We start from the raw sequence: 17,689 nt of genomic DNA, 5'->3' as shown, positions 1-17,689 counted from the left end.
AAGTCCATGGCCTCAGATCCGCTTCCTCGCTCCCTCATACAACCTACCGGAGCAGCTTCTGACGCCCCATCCACGGCCGCAGATCCGCATCATCGACACCATCCTTAACCCAACCACCGGAGCAGCTTCACCTACGCCCTCGTCCACGGCCACAGATCCGCTTCACCCACACCATAGTCCACCCTACCGGAGCCGCTCCACAAACACCCTACTCGACGGTTCTAGATCTCCTTACCGGACCCCGACAGCCAGCGCAGCGTCATCACCCTTGACGTTTCTAACCTGATTCCCACCGTCTGGCAAGATGCCAAGCACCCGCCATGGCCTAGGTACTTGTCACCTTTAAACCCGTCCAGCATCACCTGCCCGATGTACTTCAAATATACTAACAGGTCGCTTTTACCTGTTATGCAGCTGGCAAAAACTACAAGGACGATGTTTCTTCTGGATCTAACAGCTTGGCCAACCAAGATCCTGGACCGAGGCATTGCTATGATCTTGTAAGTGTGTCTCTCTCTCTTGTATTGCTCTGTGCCTGCCAGTGTGCTTTGGTAGGATTTTTGACTAGTAATCCCTTTGTGCAGACAATGATTTCTACTACTGGCTGCTAAATTAGATATGTAGATGTCATACATGATACTACCTCGTACCTCCGTTCCTAAATATAAGTCTTTCTAGAGATTCCAATATAGGCTACATACGGAGCAAAATGAGTGAATTTACACTCGAAAATGCATCTACATACATATGTATATGGTCCATACTGGAATCTCTAAATAGACATATATTTAGGAACAAAGGCAGTACATTACACAAAATCATAGGTGGCATGTCGGAATTCCAGTAAACTACATTAGACTCCCTTAGAGTGCCTGCTAGTCCAGCACACAGAGTCATGGCTAGTTTATGCTACGCACACAATTATTAATTGGTGGTTTAAATATGCGCAAGGGATATGCAATGTATTATCATGTAGAGATGTCTGAAATTAGCCGTGCCAACTTGCAGATTGGGTTACACAATGAAAAAGTACAAGATGTATGTGGCAATTTCATGGAACATCGCAAAAAAAGGAGAGCCAGCGGTGAGCCTATACAGTGTGCTATGGTACATCACTCCTCCATTGCAATCATCGTGACATGTTATTTGTATGCCAGTTCTATTGGCCAAGTTTCTTAGGGACAGTTATTATGAGTTATCCTAAGAAAATAAGCACCTGTGAAAAATAAGCTCCATGTAGTAAGCCAACCAGCTCTTTTCATTGCGTTTTCAGCTTATCTTTGGTATGATAATTGAAAAGTCTAGATTGCACTATATTTTTTCATTTTGCTGCCCATATGAAAATTAATTTGACTTGCAAACATCACAAATTGAACCCAGTGCAGTAATTAATATGATAGGAAAACAGACCATCCCTATTTGCTCAAAATGCAAATACAAAGATTCCATCTACTTGGCACAATCTACTTTGGTCAATGTTTTCCATAGAGATCCCATTGCCTAATTTAAACGAAAAACGCATGACCCACATTTAAATGAAGAACAATTATTTATTGAAATTCGATGGTCCAAGGGGCTGGTTATTATCATATAGCAGCAGCAGCAACTCATCATACAGCAGCAGCAGCAGTGTGCAATTCATCATATACCAACAACAGCTCATAGCAATTCATCATATAGCAGCAGCAGGAGCAGCTCATAGCAATTCATTATATAGCAGCAGCAGGAGCAGCTCATAGCAATTCATCATATAGCAGCAGCAGGAGCAGCTCATAGCAATTCATCATATAGCATCAGCAGGAGTAGCTCATAGCAATTCATCATACATCAGCAGCAGGAGCAGCTTATAGCAACTCATCATATAGCAGTAGTAGCAGCTCATAGCAATTCATCATATAGCAGCAGCAGCAGCTCATAGCAATTCATCATATAGCAGCAGCAGCTCATAGCAATTCATCATATAGCAGCAGCAGCAGCAGCAGCTCATAGCAATGCATCATATAGCAGCAGCAGAAGCAGCTCTTAGCAATTCATCGTATAGTGGATCAGAATGAAACTTTGGCAAAAAATCAGAGGAGATCCTCACCTTGTTGGATGAGCTCATCCTTCAACAGCACCTCAAGGCCACGGCCTGGGAGGTGGGGAGGGGGAATAAGGTGCCTTCTGTCGCAGTGTGGCATCAGCCGTAGTTGTGCAGCGCCTGCCGGAGTAGTGCGTTGGATGAACCACAGTGGAGCAGCTGCTGGAGACCATGAGAATGAGGGGCGGCACTAGAGGGAGGAGCAGCCAGGGAGATTTTCCCCTACCCGCCGGCCATGTAGCCTAGCTGGACAGAGCATCGTCGAGGACCAGGCCAGATGGGACCAGTGGCGACGGCTTGCTGGAGGAACCCTAGTGCTGCAGGCAGGGGATCGAGGTAGAGGGAAAGGGGATAGGAGATGCAAGCGGGCAGGGCAATGAACGCTTGCGTGTTTGTTTTTAATTGAGGGTGAGGTGTGACGCGGGCGTCACCAGTTGCATTTTGAGTGTAATATAGGCAGACAACAAAGCCATTTCACTATTCCCCTTCCCTTCAATTTTTAGTGAGGTTCTACCCGAATCACCCCCCTCCAAAGCGAAATTAGTTAAGCCCAAGCCCATAACTCAAAAATGACTTATTTACATCTTTTATGGCTTATTTTGACAATAAGCCCTGAAAAGGCGGAATAGAACTGGCCCTTAACCTGCAATTCAATTGTGCGTGCAATGATGAATCACTCCTGCCTGCTATAGTGTACATTTAGGCATCATCATACATGGCATAACCTAATACATGTGCATTCCATTGTAGAATTTGGAATATGCAATGTTTATGTTAGTTCATACGTTGCACATGATGTTTAAATGCCCCTTAAATCTGGTCAGTCAAGTGATGGTCTTTAAGCCTCCTTCTTTGCTTCTTTTCTTGATATGTAACATTTGCTCACACATCTGTTCAATTGCTTGTTTGCATCAGCCAGCCATACTAGGACTGTTTGCTTTGATTACTTGTTGTTCTTGACCTAACACTCTAACAGAGCTTGTGAACGATTTAAACACCAAGGGCTGCTGTGGTGGGGCCTTTTCTAACTCATAGGTGACATAAAGGTTTGGCTGTACACTGAAGTAGGCTCTACAAGAGTACCTGGAGATCCAGTTCGAAGGTATGCCTAGTTTTTACATAGTGCACACATAGTAAATGCTCATTTCATTGTGTGCAAGTGCAAGAGATGCGGCATGTTTCATTATGTGGTGTTGTTTTGTTATAATCTCATCCTTTTGTGTTCACAGACTGGAAAGTATGCATATTTATCTTCCAAGGAGATGAGTAACTAGTTTGTGTCACCTTGCAGAGGGGGTGCAATGAAGATAAGATTGAGGATTTCCAAGTACAAGATGTTAGGAACGAGCCTTGCAAGAGAAGTAGGAGCTGCGCTGAGCCTCTTCAACCTGTTAAGGTAAGTCACTGTATCCAACTCAACAGTTCAATTCCTTGTTTGTTTCAGGCATAGTTAATTTCCTCTTTTTAATTGCTTTATTTGTCCTCAGTTAATGAGATGCCCAAAGAATGATGCCTGATGTTGGGTACTTGTATAACTATTAGTTGACATAATTAAAGGCCTTACCATTTAATTACTCTGCCGAAGTGTGCCTGAAGCTTTGAAGTCTATTAACCAACTATTATTGAATGAGGCTCACAATATAGTTTATACTAGGCTAATGATTGCATAGTTTTGCTTGCTTTGGTATGTTTGTATAAATCCTCTGTTGTTCATTATGCTCCCTAAGACTTTAATTGAGCTACAGAATGGCCAACTGCTTGCTTACTTCTACGCAACGTGCTGTCTAAATTTGTAACTTGTCTGTGTTTTGGATTGGGCCCCAACATCATGCTCCTCTGGTGAGCTAAGAGAGATTTCTGTATGCAGGCTGCACAGACTACCTTTTTTATAATTTTTAAAATATCACCTGCTTATGCTTCATGACGTGTAACATTATTGTTAGTCCTGTTTTGCCATGTACAAAATAGTCTGTCTTGCTCGCTTCACTGTTGTAACTATATTTTTGCCCTAGTCATGTGTACTTATAGAAACATTTCAGGATGAAGTGACATCAACACAAAGATTTGCGAGCAGTGCGGCATGGCCGTTACCAAATGATTATGGATTGGAATTGGAATGTGCTGATGTTCTCGAGCATCAACTAGAGGTGGCAAGACAACGTGTACATGATTCTGAATGTACAATCAACAAGTTGAGACTGGACATGCACGTATTAGATGCAGGAGTCAAAAAAATGAAACAAGACACTGAGGTAACAACGAAGGAATTGGAGATTTTGCAGACTGAAATTTCTACTATCTAAATCCGGCCAATCCTATTTTCTGAAGAGATTATAGTTCGAATGGTAAGTTATGTTGATGCGCGTCCATGATGTATGAGCTGTATTTGCCCAGTGTATGTAATTTGCTGTTTGTGTATTCTTTATTATCACTGGTGCCGAACCATAATGCCCAGTGGGTATAATCGTCTGTAATTTCTTTATTGTATAGTGTAGGATTATTCTACGTTTCTATGCCTTAGTCTCTTTATTGTATAGTGTATGTTTTTTAGAGGTGATAGTATAGAGTAGGATAATTCTTTAAATATGCTATATTGTTCAAATGGGGGCCAACTCGCCCAAATGTTGTAGTGACCATGGCCCTCCACAGGCCGTACGTTCCATGGGCCATCTACGGGATGGACGATCCCTGGCCTTCTGTGGCCGTCGGATTCGTGGGCCTTCTATGGGCTGTCGGATCCATGGGCCTTCCATGGGCCAGCGGATCCATGGGCCTTCTATGGGCCGTCGGGTCAATGGGCCTTCTTTGGGCCATCGGGTCAATGGGCCTTCTACGGGTCGTCTCATCTATGGGCCTTGTACGGGCCGAATAAGGGGCCGTAAACGGGCTAGAGTGGAAATCGTACGTTTTATGGGCTGACTATAACGAGCCGTTAAACGGTCGTATTTGATGATGCTATGAAAATGGCCCAACAGATTAACGGGCCACAAACGGGCCGACTGTATCCACGGGCTGAATTTGGCCCACAAGCAGAAAAGGCCTGTAACGGGCCGTAAGTAAACGAATGCTGGAAATGAGCCCAAGAATAAATGGGCCCTGAGAAGGCCGAAAGATAACATGGGCTGGAAACGGCCCAACGGTATAATGGGCCGTTAATGGGTATAAAGTGATACACTGTTCATCACGGGCCAGTTTTACCACGGGCTGTTAACGGGCCGAGGGTTACTAAGGGCCTCAGATGGGCCAAAAGACGTCATGGGCCATACATGGGCCGGAAGTTAAAACGGGCTGGAATTATATTGGACAGCCCAGATGACGCTACTGGGCCTAATTCGGATAGGCCGTAAACAGGCCCTGGGTTAGCGGGCTGTAAATGGGCTATATGCGAATAGGCCGTTAATAGGCTTGCCGTGGGCCGGCCCGCCACCTTTTGACCAAGTCAAACGGGCCGGCCTTTTCACAGGAATGGGCCTCTGTTGGGCCGTGCCACGTGTCGACGTATCATAGGCACTTTGGGTCCAATGAGTGGATGACATCTGTCCCAACGGTGAGCCGACACGTGTTTCCTCCAGCCAATGATGATTTTACACGTGGAAAATCCCCATTGGTCGGGGCTGCTAACGGGTTATCGGATCCAAAACCGGACCCGATAGCTTAACGGCATTCCGTTACGGTGGATGCCACGTGTCGGTCACCCTTGACGAAAGCACTTCTGTGACGCGTGATTTATCGTCATGGAAGTGGACACTTCCGTGATGATAATTTTGGTAATGTCATGGAACACTTCTACGACAGCACAGGTATGACTATCTTGATTCTGTCATAAATTTGTCATGGATGTACATGCATGACAAAAAACGTGACCTAGTGTGAAAAACACGTATCATCACGGAAGTGTATTTTTTGTAGTGGGAGGAGGAAGTCTTTAAGTCCTAAGTGACTATGTACTTTCCTTCTAGCTGGATTGTAAAAAGATTGTCATGGCCGACCTTTTCGCTTTGACCTCTCGACCCGAAGGTGCGGAGTGTTTTCTGAATACCTGAGCAGCAAAATAAATCGGGGTATGCGTGAAAACCAGGCCCAGGGGTCATAGTTGCTTGAACAGACAAGTTGTATCTGGCTAGTTATGTTATATTACATTAAAATTGTAAGAAACATCTTCCAGAGAGAATAGTTCCGTTAAGGGTTCCTTTCCCTGGGTGTGCATGCATCGATGTGCATGTCCGGACTGTGATGAAGAAATCATAATGTGTATAGCTTCTAGGGGTTCATGAAGGAATGAATGCAAAAAACACCTTTAGTTCACCGACCGAATATTCCCTTAAGAATGCTAGCTTTCGGCTTCACCCAGTCTGAGGTACACATCCGGATGACCCGGCAGTAACAATCGCAGAGGTGCTCCCTTTATGCCCTAGCCGAACTAACGGGAACGTAGGGCATAAGCACAGGAGCCAGGCAACCCAGCTTGGCAAAAACTTAAGTCATATCAATGCATATAATGGCGAAGAGAAGGTACATATGGGAGAAAACGCATATGTAATGAGCTTGATGCTCAGAAAAATAATAACAGCAAGCTTCTGTCCAAGAAGCCCCCAGGTATAATAGACGTACATACTTGAAGATGTATGCGTCGGGTGTGCACGGTCTAACCGCACGAAAGCTTTTAAGGCTAAAGAGAAAAAACGAAAAGAGAGAAAAAATGATGAAAACAATAGGGGGGAGGAAACGAACAAAGGGTTCGATGCTCGGCATAGAATCTTCAGAGTCTGGCCGCGTTCCAGGGGTTCGGCTCTAGTCGGTTGTCTGACGCATCACGCAAACGATACGCCCCTCCGGTGAGAACTTCGTCGATGATGAAGGGACCCTCCCACTTGGGCTTGGGTTTGTCCTTTTTCTTCTTCGGTAGGCGTAGAACGAGTTCGCCGACGTTATAAGTTTTAGCCCGCACTTCTCTGCTTTGATACCTTCGAGCCTGTTGTTGATAAAATGCGGAACGGGATTTTGCGACATCACGCTCCTCCTCCGGGGCATCTAGGCTGTCCTGCCGATCGAGCTCGGCCTCTCTCTCTTCGTACATGCGCACTCGACGCGAGTCATGAATAATGCCGCAGGGTAGCACTGCCTCTGTGCCGAACACCATGAAGAAAGGTGTGTGTCCGGTAGTTCGATTGGGCGTGGTCTGCAGCCCCCAGAGTACGGAGTCGAGCTCCTCAACCCAGTGCTTGTCTGATTCTTTCAAAGACCGCACTAGTCTAGCCTTAATGCCGCTCATAATAAGACCATTGGCTCTTTCGACTTGACCATTTGTTTGTGGATGATAGACAGAGGCGTAATCGAGCTTAATGCCCATATTAGCACACCAGGTTTTCACTTTGTCGGCTGTGAAGTTGGAGCCGTTATCGGTGATGATATTGTGCGGAACACCATAATAGTGTACGACGCTGGATATGAATTCTATCACTGTCCCGGACTTGGCCGTTTTAACTGGTTTGGCTTCTATCCACTTGGTGAATTTATCCACCATGGCCAGCAGATATTTTTTCTTATGGCTTCCTCCTTTAAGGGGTCCAACCATATCCAGTCCCCGGACCGCAAAAGGCCAAGTGATGGGGATTGTTTGTAGGGCAGTGGGGGCATGTGGCTTTGGTTGGCGAAGAGTTGGCATCCGACGCAACGTTGGACAAGGTCATGTGCATCTGCTCGGCCGTCGGCCAATAGAATCCTGTACGAAAGGCCTTGCTAACAAGGGCACGAGCTGCGGCATGGTGCCCGCCGAGACCGGCATGAATCTCAGCCAGGAGCTGCTGCCCCTCTTCCTCGGAGATACACCTTTGAAGGACTCCGGTAGCGCTTTTCTTATAGAGCTCTCCATCGTGAGCCTTGTAGGCCTTCGAACGTCGGACGATGCGGCGGGCGTCATTCCTATCCTCAGGAAGTTCTTTCCTATTAAGGTAGGTCGGGAAAGGTTCGGTCCATGGGGCAATGACTGCCATAATGAGATGGGCCGACGGTGTTATTTCGGTGGCTGAGCCGCCGATGATATCTGTGTGTTCGGCATCTGGGGTTGTGCTCGGTTCCGGACTAGTGTTGCCGCTTTCCCCCTGCCACAACACAGATGGCTTAAAAAGCCTTTCCAAAAATATATTAGGTGGGACGGGGTCGCGCTTGGCGCCAATACGAGCGAGAACGTCCGCCGCTTGATTACTTTCACGGGCCACATGATGGAACTCGAGCCCCTTGAACCGAGCCGACATTTTTAGGACGGCATTACGATAAGCCGCCATCTTTGGGTCTTTGGCATCGAAGTCTCCATTTATTTGAGATATTGCAAGGTTTGAGTCCCCGCGCACCTCTAGGCGTTGTATGCCCATGGAGACAGCCATCCGGAGACCATGCAACAAGGCCTCGTATTCAGCTGCGTTGTTGGAATCTATGTATAGTATTTGGAGTACGTACTGAACAACGTCTCCAGTAGGAGATGTTAACACGACGCCGGCTCCTAGTCCTGCCAGCATTTTGGAGCCATCGAAATACATAACCCAATTGGAGTATGTGCCGTACTCTTTAGGGAGTTCGGCCTCTGTCCATTCGGCGACGAAGTCAGCCAGTACTTGGGATTTAATAGCTCGACGTGGTTTGTATGTAATATCGAATGGAAGGCGCTCAATGGCCCATTTGGCGATCTGGCTCGTGGCATCGCGGTTGGTTCTTATGTCGTTGAGTGGTACTTCGGAAGCCACCGTGATCGAACACTCCTGGAAGTAGTGTCGTAGCTTTCGAGATGCCATGAAGACCGCGTATGCTATCTTTTGATAATGGGGGTACCGGGATTTGCATGGTGTAAGGACAGTGGATACGTAGTACACTGGCTTCTGAAGCGGGAATTTGTGTCCGTCCTGTTCTCGTTCAACGACGAGCACAACGCTCACCACCTGATGTGTTGCCGATATGTATAGTAACATGGGTTCGCCGACGTTTGGCGCGGCCAAGATTGGGTTGCTCGCTAGAAGGGTTTTTATTTCTTCCAGTCCGGTTGTTGCCGCATCCGTCCACTCGAAGTGATTGGTTCGCCGTAGAAGGCGATAGAGTGGCAGTGCCTTTTCTCCCAATCTGGAGATAAAGCGGCTTAGAGCTGCCACGCAACCCGCGAGCTTTTGGACTTGTTTAAGGTCTGTTGGGGTAGCCAATTGTGACAGAGCTTAGATTTTGGCTGGATTTGCTTCAATTCCTCAGTTGGAAACGATGAAGCCCAGCAGTTTTCCAGCGGGGACGCCGAAAACGCACTTTTCCGGATTGAGCTTAATGTCATACGCGCGGAGGTTGTCGAATGTGAGACGTAAATCGTCTATTAGTGTTTTGACGTGCCTAGTTTTGATGACGATGTCGTCCACATAAGCTTCAACTATCTTGCCGATCTATTTCTCCAGGCATGTTTGAATCATGCGTTGGTATGTGGCGTCGGCGTTCTTGAGCCCGAAGGGCATGGTGTTGAAGCAGAATGGCCCATATGGGGTAATGAATGCTGTTGCAGCTTGATCGGACTCCTTCATTTTGATTTGATGGTATCCGGAATATGCATCAAGGAAACACAGTAAGTCGTGTCCTGCGGTAGCATCAATGATTTGATCAATGCGGGGGAGGGGGAAGGGATCCTTAGGGCAAGCCTTATTGAGGTCTTTGAAATCGACGCACAGGCGCCATGATTTGTCCTTCTTTGGTACCATCACCAAGTTTGCCAGCCAGTCCGGATGTTTTATTTCTCTAATGAATCCGGCCTCAATTAGCTTGGCTAACTCCTCCCCCATAGCTTGGCGTTTTGGTTCGGAAAAGCGCCGCAGTGCTTGTTTGACTGGTTTATATCCCTTTAATATATTGAGACTATGTTCGGCTAGCTTGCGTGGGATTCCTGGCATATCAGAAGAGTGACAGGCGAATATATCCCAGTTTTCGCGAAGGAAATCCCGTAGTGTAGCGTCGACCGTTGGGTCTAGTTGTGCTGCAATAGATGCTGTCTTCTTGGGGTCCGTTGGGTGGACCTGGAATTTGACAATTTCTTCTGCCGGTTTGAAGGAGGTGGATTTGGGTCGTTTGTCTAAGATCACATCGTCCCTATCCACCGTGGAGCGCAGTGCGGTTAATTCTTCGGTCGCGAGGGCTTCAGATAATGCCTCAAGGGCCAGGGATGCGGTTTTGTTTTCGGCGTGGAGTGCTATGTCCGGATCACTGACAAGAGTGATTATGCCGTTTGATCCGGGCATTTTGAGCTTCATGTACCCGTAATGAGGTATAGCTTGGAAGCGTGTAAAAGCATCTCGCCCCAACAGGGCATGGTATCCGCTGCTGAAAGGAGCCACTTGGAAGGTTATTTCTTCAGACCAATAATTCTCCGCGTGCCGAATACCACGTCAAGTGTGATTTTTCCCGCACACCGCGCCTCCCGACTAGGAATGATTCCTCGGAAGGTCGTGCTGCCTTGCTCGATGCGGCTTCTGTCTATTTCCATCTTGTGGAGTGTATCCTCATAGATGAGGTTTAGTCCGCTGCCGCCGTCCATGACGACCTTGGTGAGTCGAAAGCCGTCCACGATGGGACTGAGGACTAATGCAGCTGGTGCTCGGACTGTCCTGTATTTTGGTTCATCACCGGCATTAAAGGTTATAGCAGTGTCGTTCCAAGGGTTTATCGCGGCGATTTGACAGACTTCGGCGAGGTCGGGGAGTGCCCTTTTGCACTTATTGTTTGAAGCGAATGTCTCGAAGACCGTCAATACTCTGGGGTCGTCGTCTTCTGGAGGGTATTGCTCTGGGCGTTTTTGGCAAGGATGTCCTCGCCGCTCTTGGCTACCTGCTGGAGTATCCAACATGCTCTAAGGCTGTGGGTTGGTATGGTGTCCGGTGTTGTGTGTATTTTGCATGGGCCATCGAGCCATCCCTCCAGAACAGTTTCGTACCGCGTAATGGGTTTATATTTCTTAGCTATTGGACTGGGCGTGTCACGAGGATGCGCCCTTTTCGCCTGGACCAGCGGTTGAGTTGGGACCGATGGCTCCCAACAAGCTGCCTGATATTTCCAGGCGCTTTCCATTGCGTTGTACTTCTGTATGATAGTCGCCAAGTCAGCAAAGTGTAGTATGCGGCGGCGATTAATGGCGTTGAGGATTCCTTCGTTCGTGCAATTGTTGCAGAACGCTGATATCGCATCCTCGTCGCGGTAATCTTTAACCTTGTCCTTGACAAGGAGGAATCTGGCCCAGAAGTGATGGACCGTTTCCTGAGACTGCTGTTGTATGCTCATGAGAGCGCTTAAGTCTGGGTGGGTGGGTGGACTTGGATCCGGACCCTGATCCGATCAATGATCTGGAGTCTGAAGGTTTTCCAGACTTAACAGTCTGGGCTCCGGAGTATCTTCTTGTTGCTTGTGCCCGTCGTCCGATTCTATGTTCGGAAGGTTGGTCACCTCCTTTTGCTGGTGGGTATCCGGCTCTGCAGGGTCGGCGATCCGGACATAGTCCATCTTGAGTATAGGGGAAGAGTCGCCGTCTTGCTCCTCGACTACCGCTATCTGGTGGGTGACCGATGGAGATTTGATTTCTCTTTGGTCGGGTTTAAGCCCGATCCGATCGTAATCTGTGGCGATTCCCAGGTCGGCGATGCGATCAAGGAGCTCGTTTAAAGACGAAAACTCCGCTGGATTCATCTGCTTGGAGTGTTTGGAGTCGATACGAAGGGGATTTTCGATGGCCCGAGAGGTCATCGTCGACTTAACGGCTGAACGGGCGGTCATGGTAAAGCCGCCCTGCCGGAGGGTTTGGTCTGGGCCAGTTCTCCTCCAGCGGTGATATTTTCTTTAAGGATGAGGCAAGTCATCGATCCTGTCGTCGACGTCACAGTGGAACTCTCAATGAAAGCACCAATGTTGGTGTCAAAACCGGCGGATCTCGGGTAGGGGGTCCCGAACTGTGCGTCTAAGGTTGATGGTAACAGGAGACAGGGGACACAATGTTTACCCAGGTTCGGGCCCTCTCTATGGAGGTAATACCCTAATTCCTGCTTGATTGATCTTGATGAATATGAGTATTACAAGAGTTGATCTACCACGAGATCGTAATGGCTAAACCCTAGAGGTCTAGTTTGTATGACTATGGTAATGATCTCCCCTTTCCGGACTAAGTCCTCCGGTTTATATAGACACCCGGAGGATCTAGGGTTACACAAGGTCGGTTACAAAGAAAGGAATCTACATATTCGGTCGCCAAGCTTGCCTTCCACGCCAAGGAGAGTCCCATCTGGACACGGGTGCAGTCTTCGGTCTTCGTATCTTCACAGCCCATTAGTCCGGCCCATGGCTAATAGGCCGGACGCCCGAGGACCCCTTAGTCCAGGACTCCCTCACCCGTGCACCCTCCTCGTGGCCGATCCTCGACCTCCTGCCAGCACCCAGTGGCACGCTCATGGCCGCCACCCTGCCCGGAACCTCCTCCTTCTTCAGCCAGCAGTTTGTGGGGATGAGGTCCTCAGCAGCCTCGGCGCCGACGATGACATGCGCCCCTTCACTAGTTGTGTCCCACTCCGTCTTCATTATCTTGGCAGTTAAGTGGACGACAGTTAGCAAATTAGTGATGATGATTGGCATTTATCATTTGCAATTGCTGTTGATTAGTGGCAGTTGCATTTGAGTCGTGCTATGATCAGATCATAGCACCACACAAGTGCAAATGCCAATGATCCGTGCTACCATCAGATCATGACAGTTGTCAAATGCGCATGCTTAAATTTGTCCTACTACTATTTTTGGCATTCAGGTTTGTTCTACTAGAATGCACATGCATTGTCCTACGTTGATCATGCAATCATGTAGCACCTACTGATCATGCACACACACACATCAATCTAGCAACATACAGAAAGAACACCACCAAAACGGCAAGAACAATAGCATTAAACGCAGTAACAATGTGGCATGATGATACCTCTCCAACGTATCTATAGTTTTTTATTGTTTCATGCTATTATATTATAAATCTTAGATACTTTATATGCAATTTTATATCATTTTTTGGGGACTAACCTATTAACTTAGTGCCCAGTGCCAGTTGCTATTTTTGCTTGTTTTTGGCTTTTGAATCGATACCAAACGAAGTCCAAACATGATGAAACTTTACGGTGATTTTTTTCTGGACCTGAAAAAGACCCTAGAACGTTCGGGAGGAGGCCAGAAGATCTATGGGAAAGCCACGAGATCACACGACGCGCCCCTATGGGGCGCGCCACCTGAGCTCGTGGGTCCCACGCAGCTCCGTTTGACATAATTCCAGCGCTGTAAATTGCCACACAACCTCGTGACAGAAGGGGTAGCGAGGCACGTATTTGTATTGTTGTCATTAAGGGTAAAACGACGGGGTTCAATCATATTGCTTGGTTTATTCTGTCTATATTATGTCATCATACTTCATGCATTACTTTGTTTGTTATGAACTTAATACGTAGAAAGGCAAGCACATAAGCGCTCTCAAAGTGGGATAATAGTAGTACATGCAGAATCGTTTCGGTCTACTTGTCACAGACGTAATGCCTATATACATGATCATTTCGATGAACAACATCATAACTATGCACTTTTCCATCAATTGCCCAACAGTAATTTGTCTACCCACCGCATGCTATCTTTATGAGAGAGAAGTCTCTAGTGAAAACTATGGCCCCGGGTCTACCTTTATCATATTACAAAAACCAAAAATGGCTTGCTGCAATTTATTATCTTTTATTTTACTTTTCAATTTATTTACCTACCATTATCAGACTTAATCCTTGCAAGTAACGAGTTCAAGGGGATTGACAAACCTCTTGCCGCGTTGGGTTCAAGTATTTTCTCTTGTGTGTGCAGGTACTATTTGACTAGGATTTGTGTGGTTCTTCTATTGGTTCGCTGACCTTGGTTCTCACTGAGGGAAATACTTATCAGCTACTATATTGTTTCACCCTTCCTCTACAGAGAAAATACCAATGAAACTCACAAGTATCACATGAACATACCAATCTACCATGAGTACCGTAGGTAGTATCAATGTGGCAAGAACAACAACAAATGCATCAATCTAGCAATACTAAGGTAGCATCATTCTCATCTAAGTAGTAGCAACATCTGCATTGCTCTGATTCAATCCAAATGTACTAGATTCGAATCGAATCCGGTCGAATCGAATTGAGCCAGATCGAATCCAATCCAATCCAACCCAGCGTGAACAATCAAATCTAACATTGACCTAAACATTACTCGAAGTACGCTAAGAACCCTAACTACGAACTCGTCTACAAGGGGGAGAAATCGAAGCTTACTAGAGTGGGGGCCGGTGCAGCGTAGGCCGGCCGAGGAGAAAACCCTGGCGGGAACAGGGGTGCCACCGCCGCCGAAGATGAGCCGGCCATTCCGAGGGTTGCGGCTGTGGTCCTCATTGCATGTCGGTTGGCGGATGAGCGCGCCATCCTCGAGCTCGCCTCCCCTTGCACCAGATGCATGGGAGAAATACCCCCATAAGCCGGACCTTCCAAAGTCGCAAGCGGTGGGGTCTGTAACCCTGACGTCGCCAAGCCTAGGATGAGGAGGTCTGGCACCGGTGGGGGAGTCAGAGCGTGCGCCGACAATGGTGCATTGGCCCGTGGCGGCGACATTGTGCAGAAAGGGGACGACGCTGGGAGAACCGTGGCGAGATCCGGCCCGGAAGAGGGGAGGCCAACAATCCGCCTCTCCTGGATGGGATTGCTACCGTTGATGGTGGAAGTGGGGGTGCGACAGTGGCTCTGCCATCGGAAACACCGAAGAGGCGGTGAGGGGAGAGAGAGCGGGTGTGAGTGAACTGCAGTGGGAGGTACTGGAGAGAGCGTGGGAGTTATGAGACATCACATTGTCTCACGTGCTTCCCGGCGCATGCACACGCTCGTCACGCGTAGCTCGAGCGAGCCTGGCTCGGGAAAAACGAACGATTCGATTGTTTCACTGGATGTAGACCCAGAGCTACTTTAAGTTTCATGCGGGTCATGAAACAGATGCAGCCCAGACAATCAAACAGATCGATTTCATCCCCTGCGCGGGCCTGGCTAAGGGTAGTGCAGCCTACCAAACGCGTCCTCGATGACTAAAGATGGGATAGATTATCTCTGGTACATTGTCAGGTAAGAAAATTTCCTCAAAGGTGTTTTTGTTCATCATTTGCATTTACTTATTTAGTTATTCTGAATCACTATGCTAATTGTATTAGTACTTAAATGCAGCTATGTACGTACTGTATATAGAAGTGACGATGGCCAGCTTGTGCTTAATATTGAGTCACGAGCACATGTAGTGCACGCTTTTGTCAACACTGGGTACATAGATAGGTTCTTCATCTTGGCATTTACCTTAGCGCACATGGGTTTCGAATCAGCTTCGTCTACATGGACAGGCTTCTCGTAGGTACGGACGCGTGCGTGAGAAGGCGTGTCCTTTCTTATTCTACGTGGCGCCCAGTACGAGCTCCGCCCGCGACGTGTCCTGCCCGCGATGCCCGCGGGCTCTATCCGTATGGTAGCCGCAGCTTATAAATATTCCCTGTTCCAAGCTCCTTGCAGCAAGCAGCTGATCCGAGTTAACCATTAGCCAAAAGTAATCTTGCTTTTCCATTTCCCGAGAGAGCTCAGTTCGTGTCTGCACTCCAGTCCAGTGTTTGTTTGAGCAGCAGCCATGGCCTCCAACCAGGACAAGGCAAGCTACCGCGCCGGCGAGGCCAAGGCCCACACCGAGGTGACCATCTCCGCCGATCTTCTTCAAGTTGTTGCCGGAGCACACGGTCCGTGTTGAGTCTCCTGAAATGCTTCCATCCATCGCTCGTACTACGTTGCAGGAGAAGGCCGGACAGGTGACCGGCGCGGCCAAGGACGAGGCGTGCGACGCCAAGGACCGGGCGTCGGGCGCGGCGGGGCAAGCGACGGGGAAGGGGCAGGGCGCCGTGGAGGCCACGAAGCAGAAGGCCGGCGAGGCGGGGCAGAAGACGTCCGAGACGGCGCAGGCCGGCAAGGACCGGGCCGCCGAGGGCAAGGACCGGACCGGCAGCTACCTCGGCCACGCGACCGAGGGGACCAAGCAGAAGGCCTCCGAGGCGACGGGGTACACGCAGGACAGGGCTTCCGACGCGGCGCAGTACACCAAGGACTCCGCCGTCGCCGGCAAGGACAAGACCGGCAGCGTCCTCAGCCAGGTCATTCAGCCACTTGCACTCATCGAAGACGACATTGCCGTACAGTATTCTGTTTGTACCCGTTTGTGCTACGTATGCTGAAGCTGAACTTGGTTTCTGTGTAGGCCGGCGAGCAGGTGAAGAACGCGGTGGTCGGCGCGAAAGACGCGGTGGCGAGCACGCTGGGGATGGGGGGAGACAACACCTCCAGCGCAACCAAGGACGCGAGCACCACCGAGACCATCACCAAGAGCCGTCACTAGATTATACCTGTCGCGGTTGCATAATGCTTTCTTTCCTTCAGTTCCCCTCGAGCTCCACATTCCTGTGGTGTGTCCGAGTCTCTATGTCGAGGTCGGGCGAGAATGTCTGACTGACGAGAGATGTATCTTGGTGTTCAGAGTTCTCGTTTTAAGTTCCACAATGGTGTAATAATAACAATAATAATAAAGTACTGCGTACCGTAAGTAATTTCGTCCTTAAGCGTACAGACCATGCTCATGATTTCAAGTTGTCAACATCCTGGTATCTGATATGTTAATGCTCCTTCGGTCGTTTTCATGAATAAAATATTAATGCATTTTGTGCTCTTACATTTCTATGCGATCTTCTAAAAGTTAGTGGAGTATCTGGCGAGTAAATGTTTTCTCACTAACGATGGCAGCTAAGCCGATTCCTTAAAATAAAATTGTGTAGATTTTGTGTGCTTGAACTTCGAACACTACCCAATACATGTCTTAAGAGCAACTCCAACGGGCCGTCCAGAACCCTTTTTCGTTTGGGTCGGCCAGGCGGACACGAACATCCGCTTCCGCATTTGGGTGGTTGGTGCGTACGCCCAACACTGGCCCGACCTATTTTTCGATGGCATGAGAAAAAAAAGCATGGCCCGACCTATTTTTCGATGGCATGAGAAAAAAAAACATGCAATAATTATACATTAAGCCGGCCACGAAGACCGGCGAGAATCCACACGTTCATATTAGCATTAATAAAAACTAAACATAAACTAAACTACGAGGCGGCGCGGCGCGCAGCCCTAGACGTCGTCGTCCTCGGGATCCGTGAGATTGATAAACGTCGGCGCAGGGCCGGCCCAGGAAAACGCCGAGTTTCAGAGGGCATTCATGTAGGGCACCGGCTGTGTGGCCGCCTGTGCCGTCGCGGCCTAGCGCGCCTCCTCCTCAGCCTCGCGCTGCTCGGCCTCGGCGTCGCGCTCAAGCATCTCGAGGTACTCGCCGTCGCGGCGCTCCTCGGCCAGCCGGATGTGGCGCCAGTGCTCGAGGTATGCCGCCTCATGCGCCGGCGTCGCCCCCACCCAGACCGGCGGCGTGTTGACCCACTCGCGCACTACTCCCGTCCAGGAGTAGCGCTCGATGGGCTCCGGCTCCGGCTCCGGC

At 48.6% G+C, this 17,689-nt stretch overlaps 1 protein-coding gene across 1 annotated transcript; it reads left to right on the top strand.

The window, feature by feature from the left end:
* The first annotated feature begins 15,664 nt into the window (after positions 1-15,664).
* On the top strand, positions 15,665-16,772 carry LOC123169573 (late embryogenesis abundant protein 19). Its single transcript, XM_044587440.1, has 3 exons — positions 15,665-15,856; positions 15,957-16,310; positions 16,415-16,772. The coding sequence occupies exons 1-3, from the start codon at positions 15,797-15,799 to the stop codon at positions 16,550-16,552; spliced, it is 552 nt and encodes a 183-aa protein (XP_044443375.1). The 5' UTR covers positions 15,665-15,796; the 3' UTR covers positions 16,553-16,772.
* The last annotated feature ends 917 nt before the right edge of the window (positions 16,773-17,689 follow it).

This window comes from Triticum aestivum, chromosome 1D (genome assembly GCF_018294505.1).
Source record: "Triticum aestivum cultivar Chinese Spring chromosome 1D, IWGSC CS RefSeq v2.1, whole genome shotgun sequence".
NCBI lineage: Eukaryota > Viridiplantae > Streptophyta > Magnoliopsida > Poales > Poaceae > Triticum > Triticum aestivum.
Note: the sequence above shows the minus strand (reverse complement) of the source record. Positions and strands in the feature narration are given on the sequence as shown.

Bases quoted from the DNA above. Each gene is read 5' to 3' on its own strand.
- LOC123169573 (XM_044587440.1), top strand. From the start codon at position 15,797: ATGGCCTCCAACCAGGACAAGGCAAGCTACCGCGCCGGCGAGGCCAAG. The intron at 15,857-15,956 runs GTGACCATCTCC...ACTACGTTGCAG, and splicing joins AGGCCAAGGCCCACACCGAG to GAGAAGGCCGGACAGGTGAC. The intron at 16,311-16,414 runs GTCATTCAGCCA...GTTTCTGTGTAG, and splicing joins CCGGCAGCGTCCTCAGCCAG to GCCGGCGAGCAGGTGAAGAA.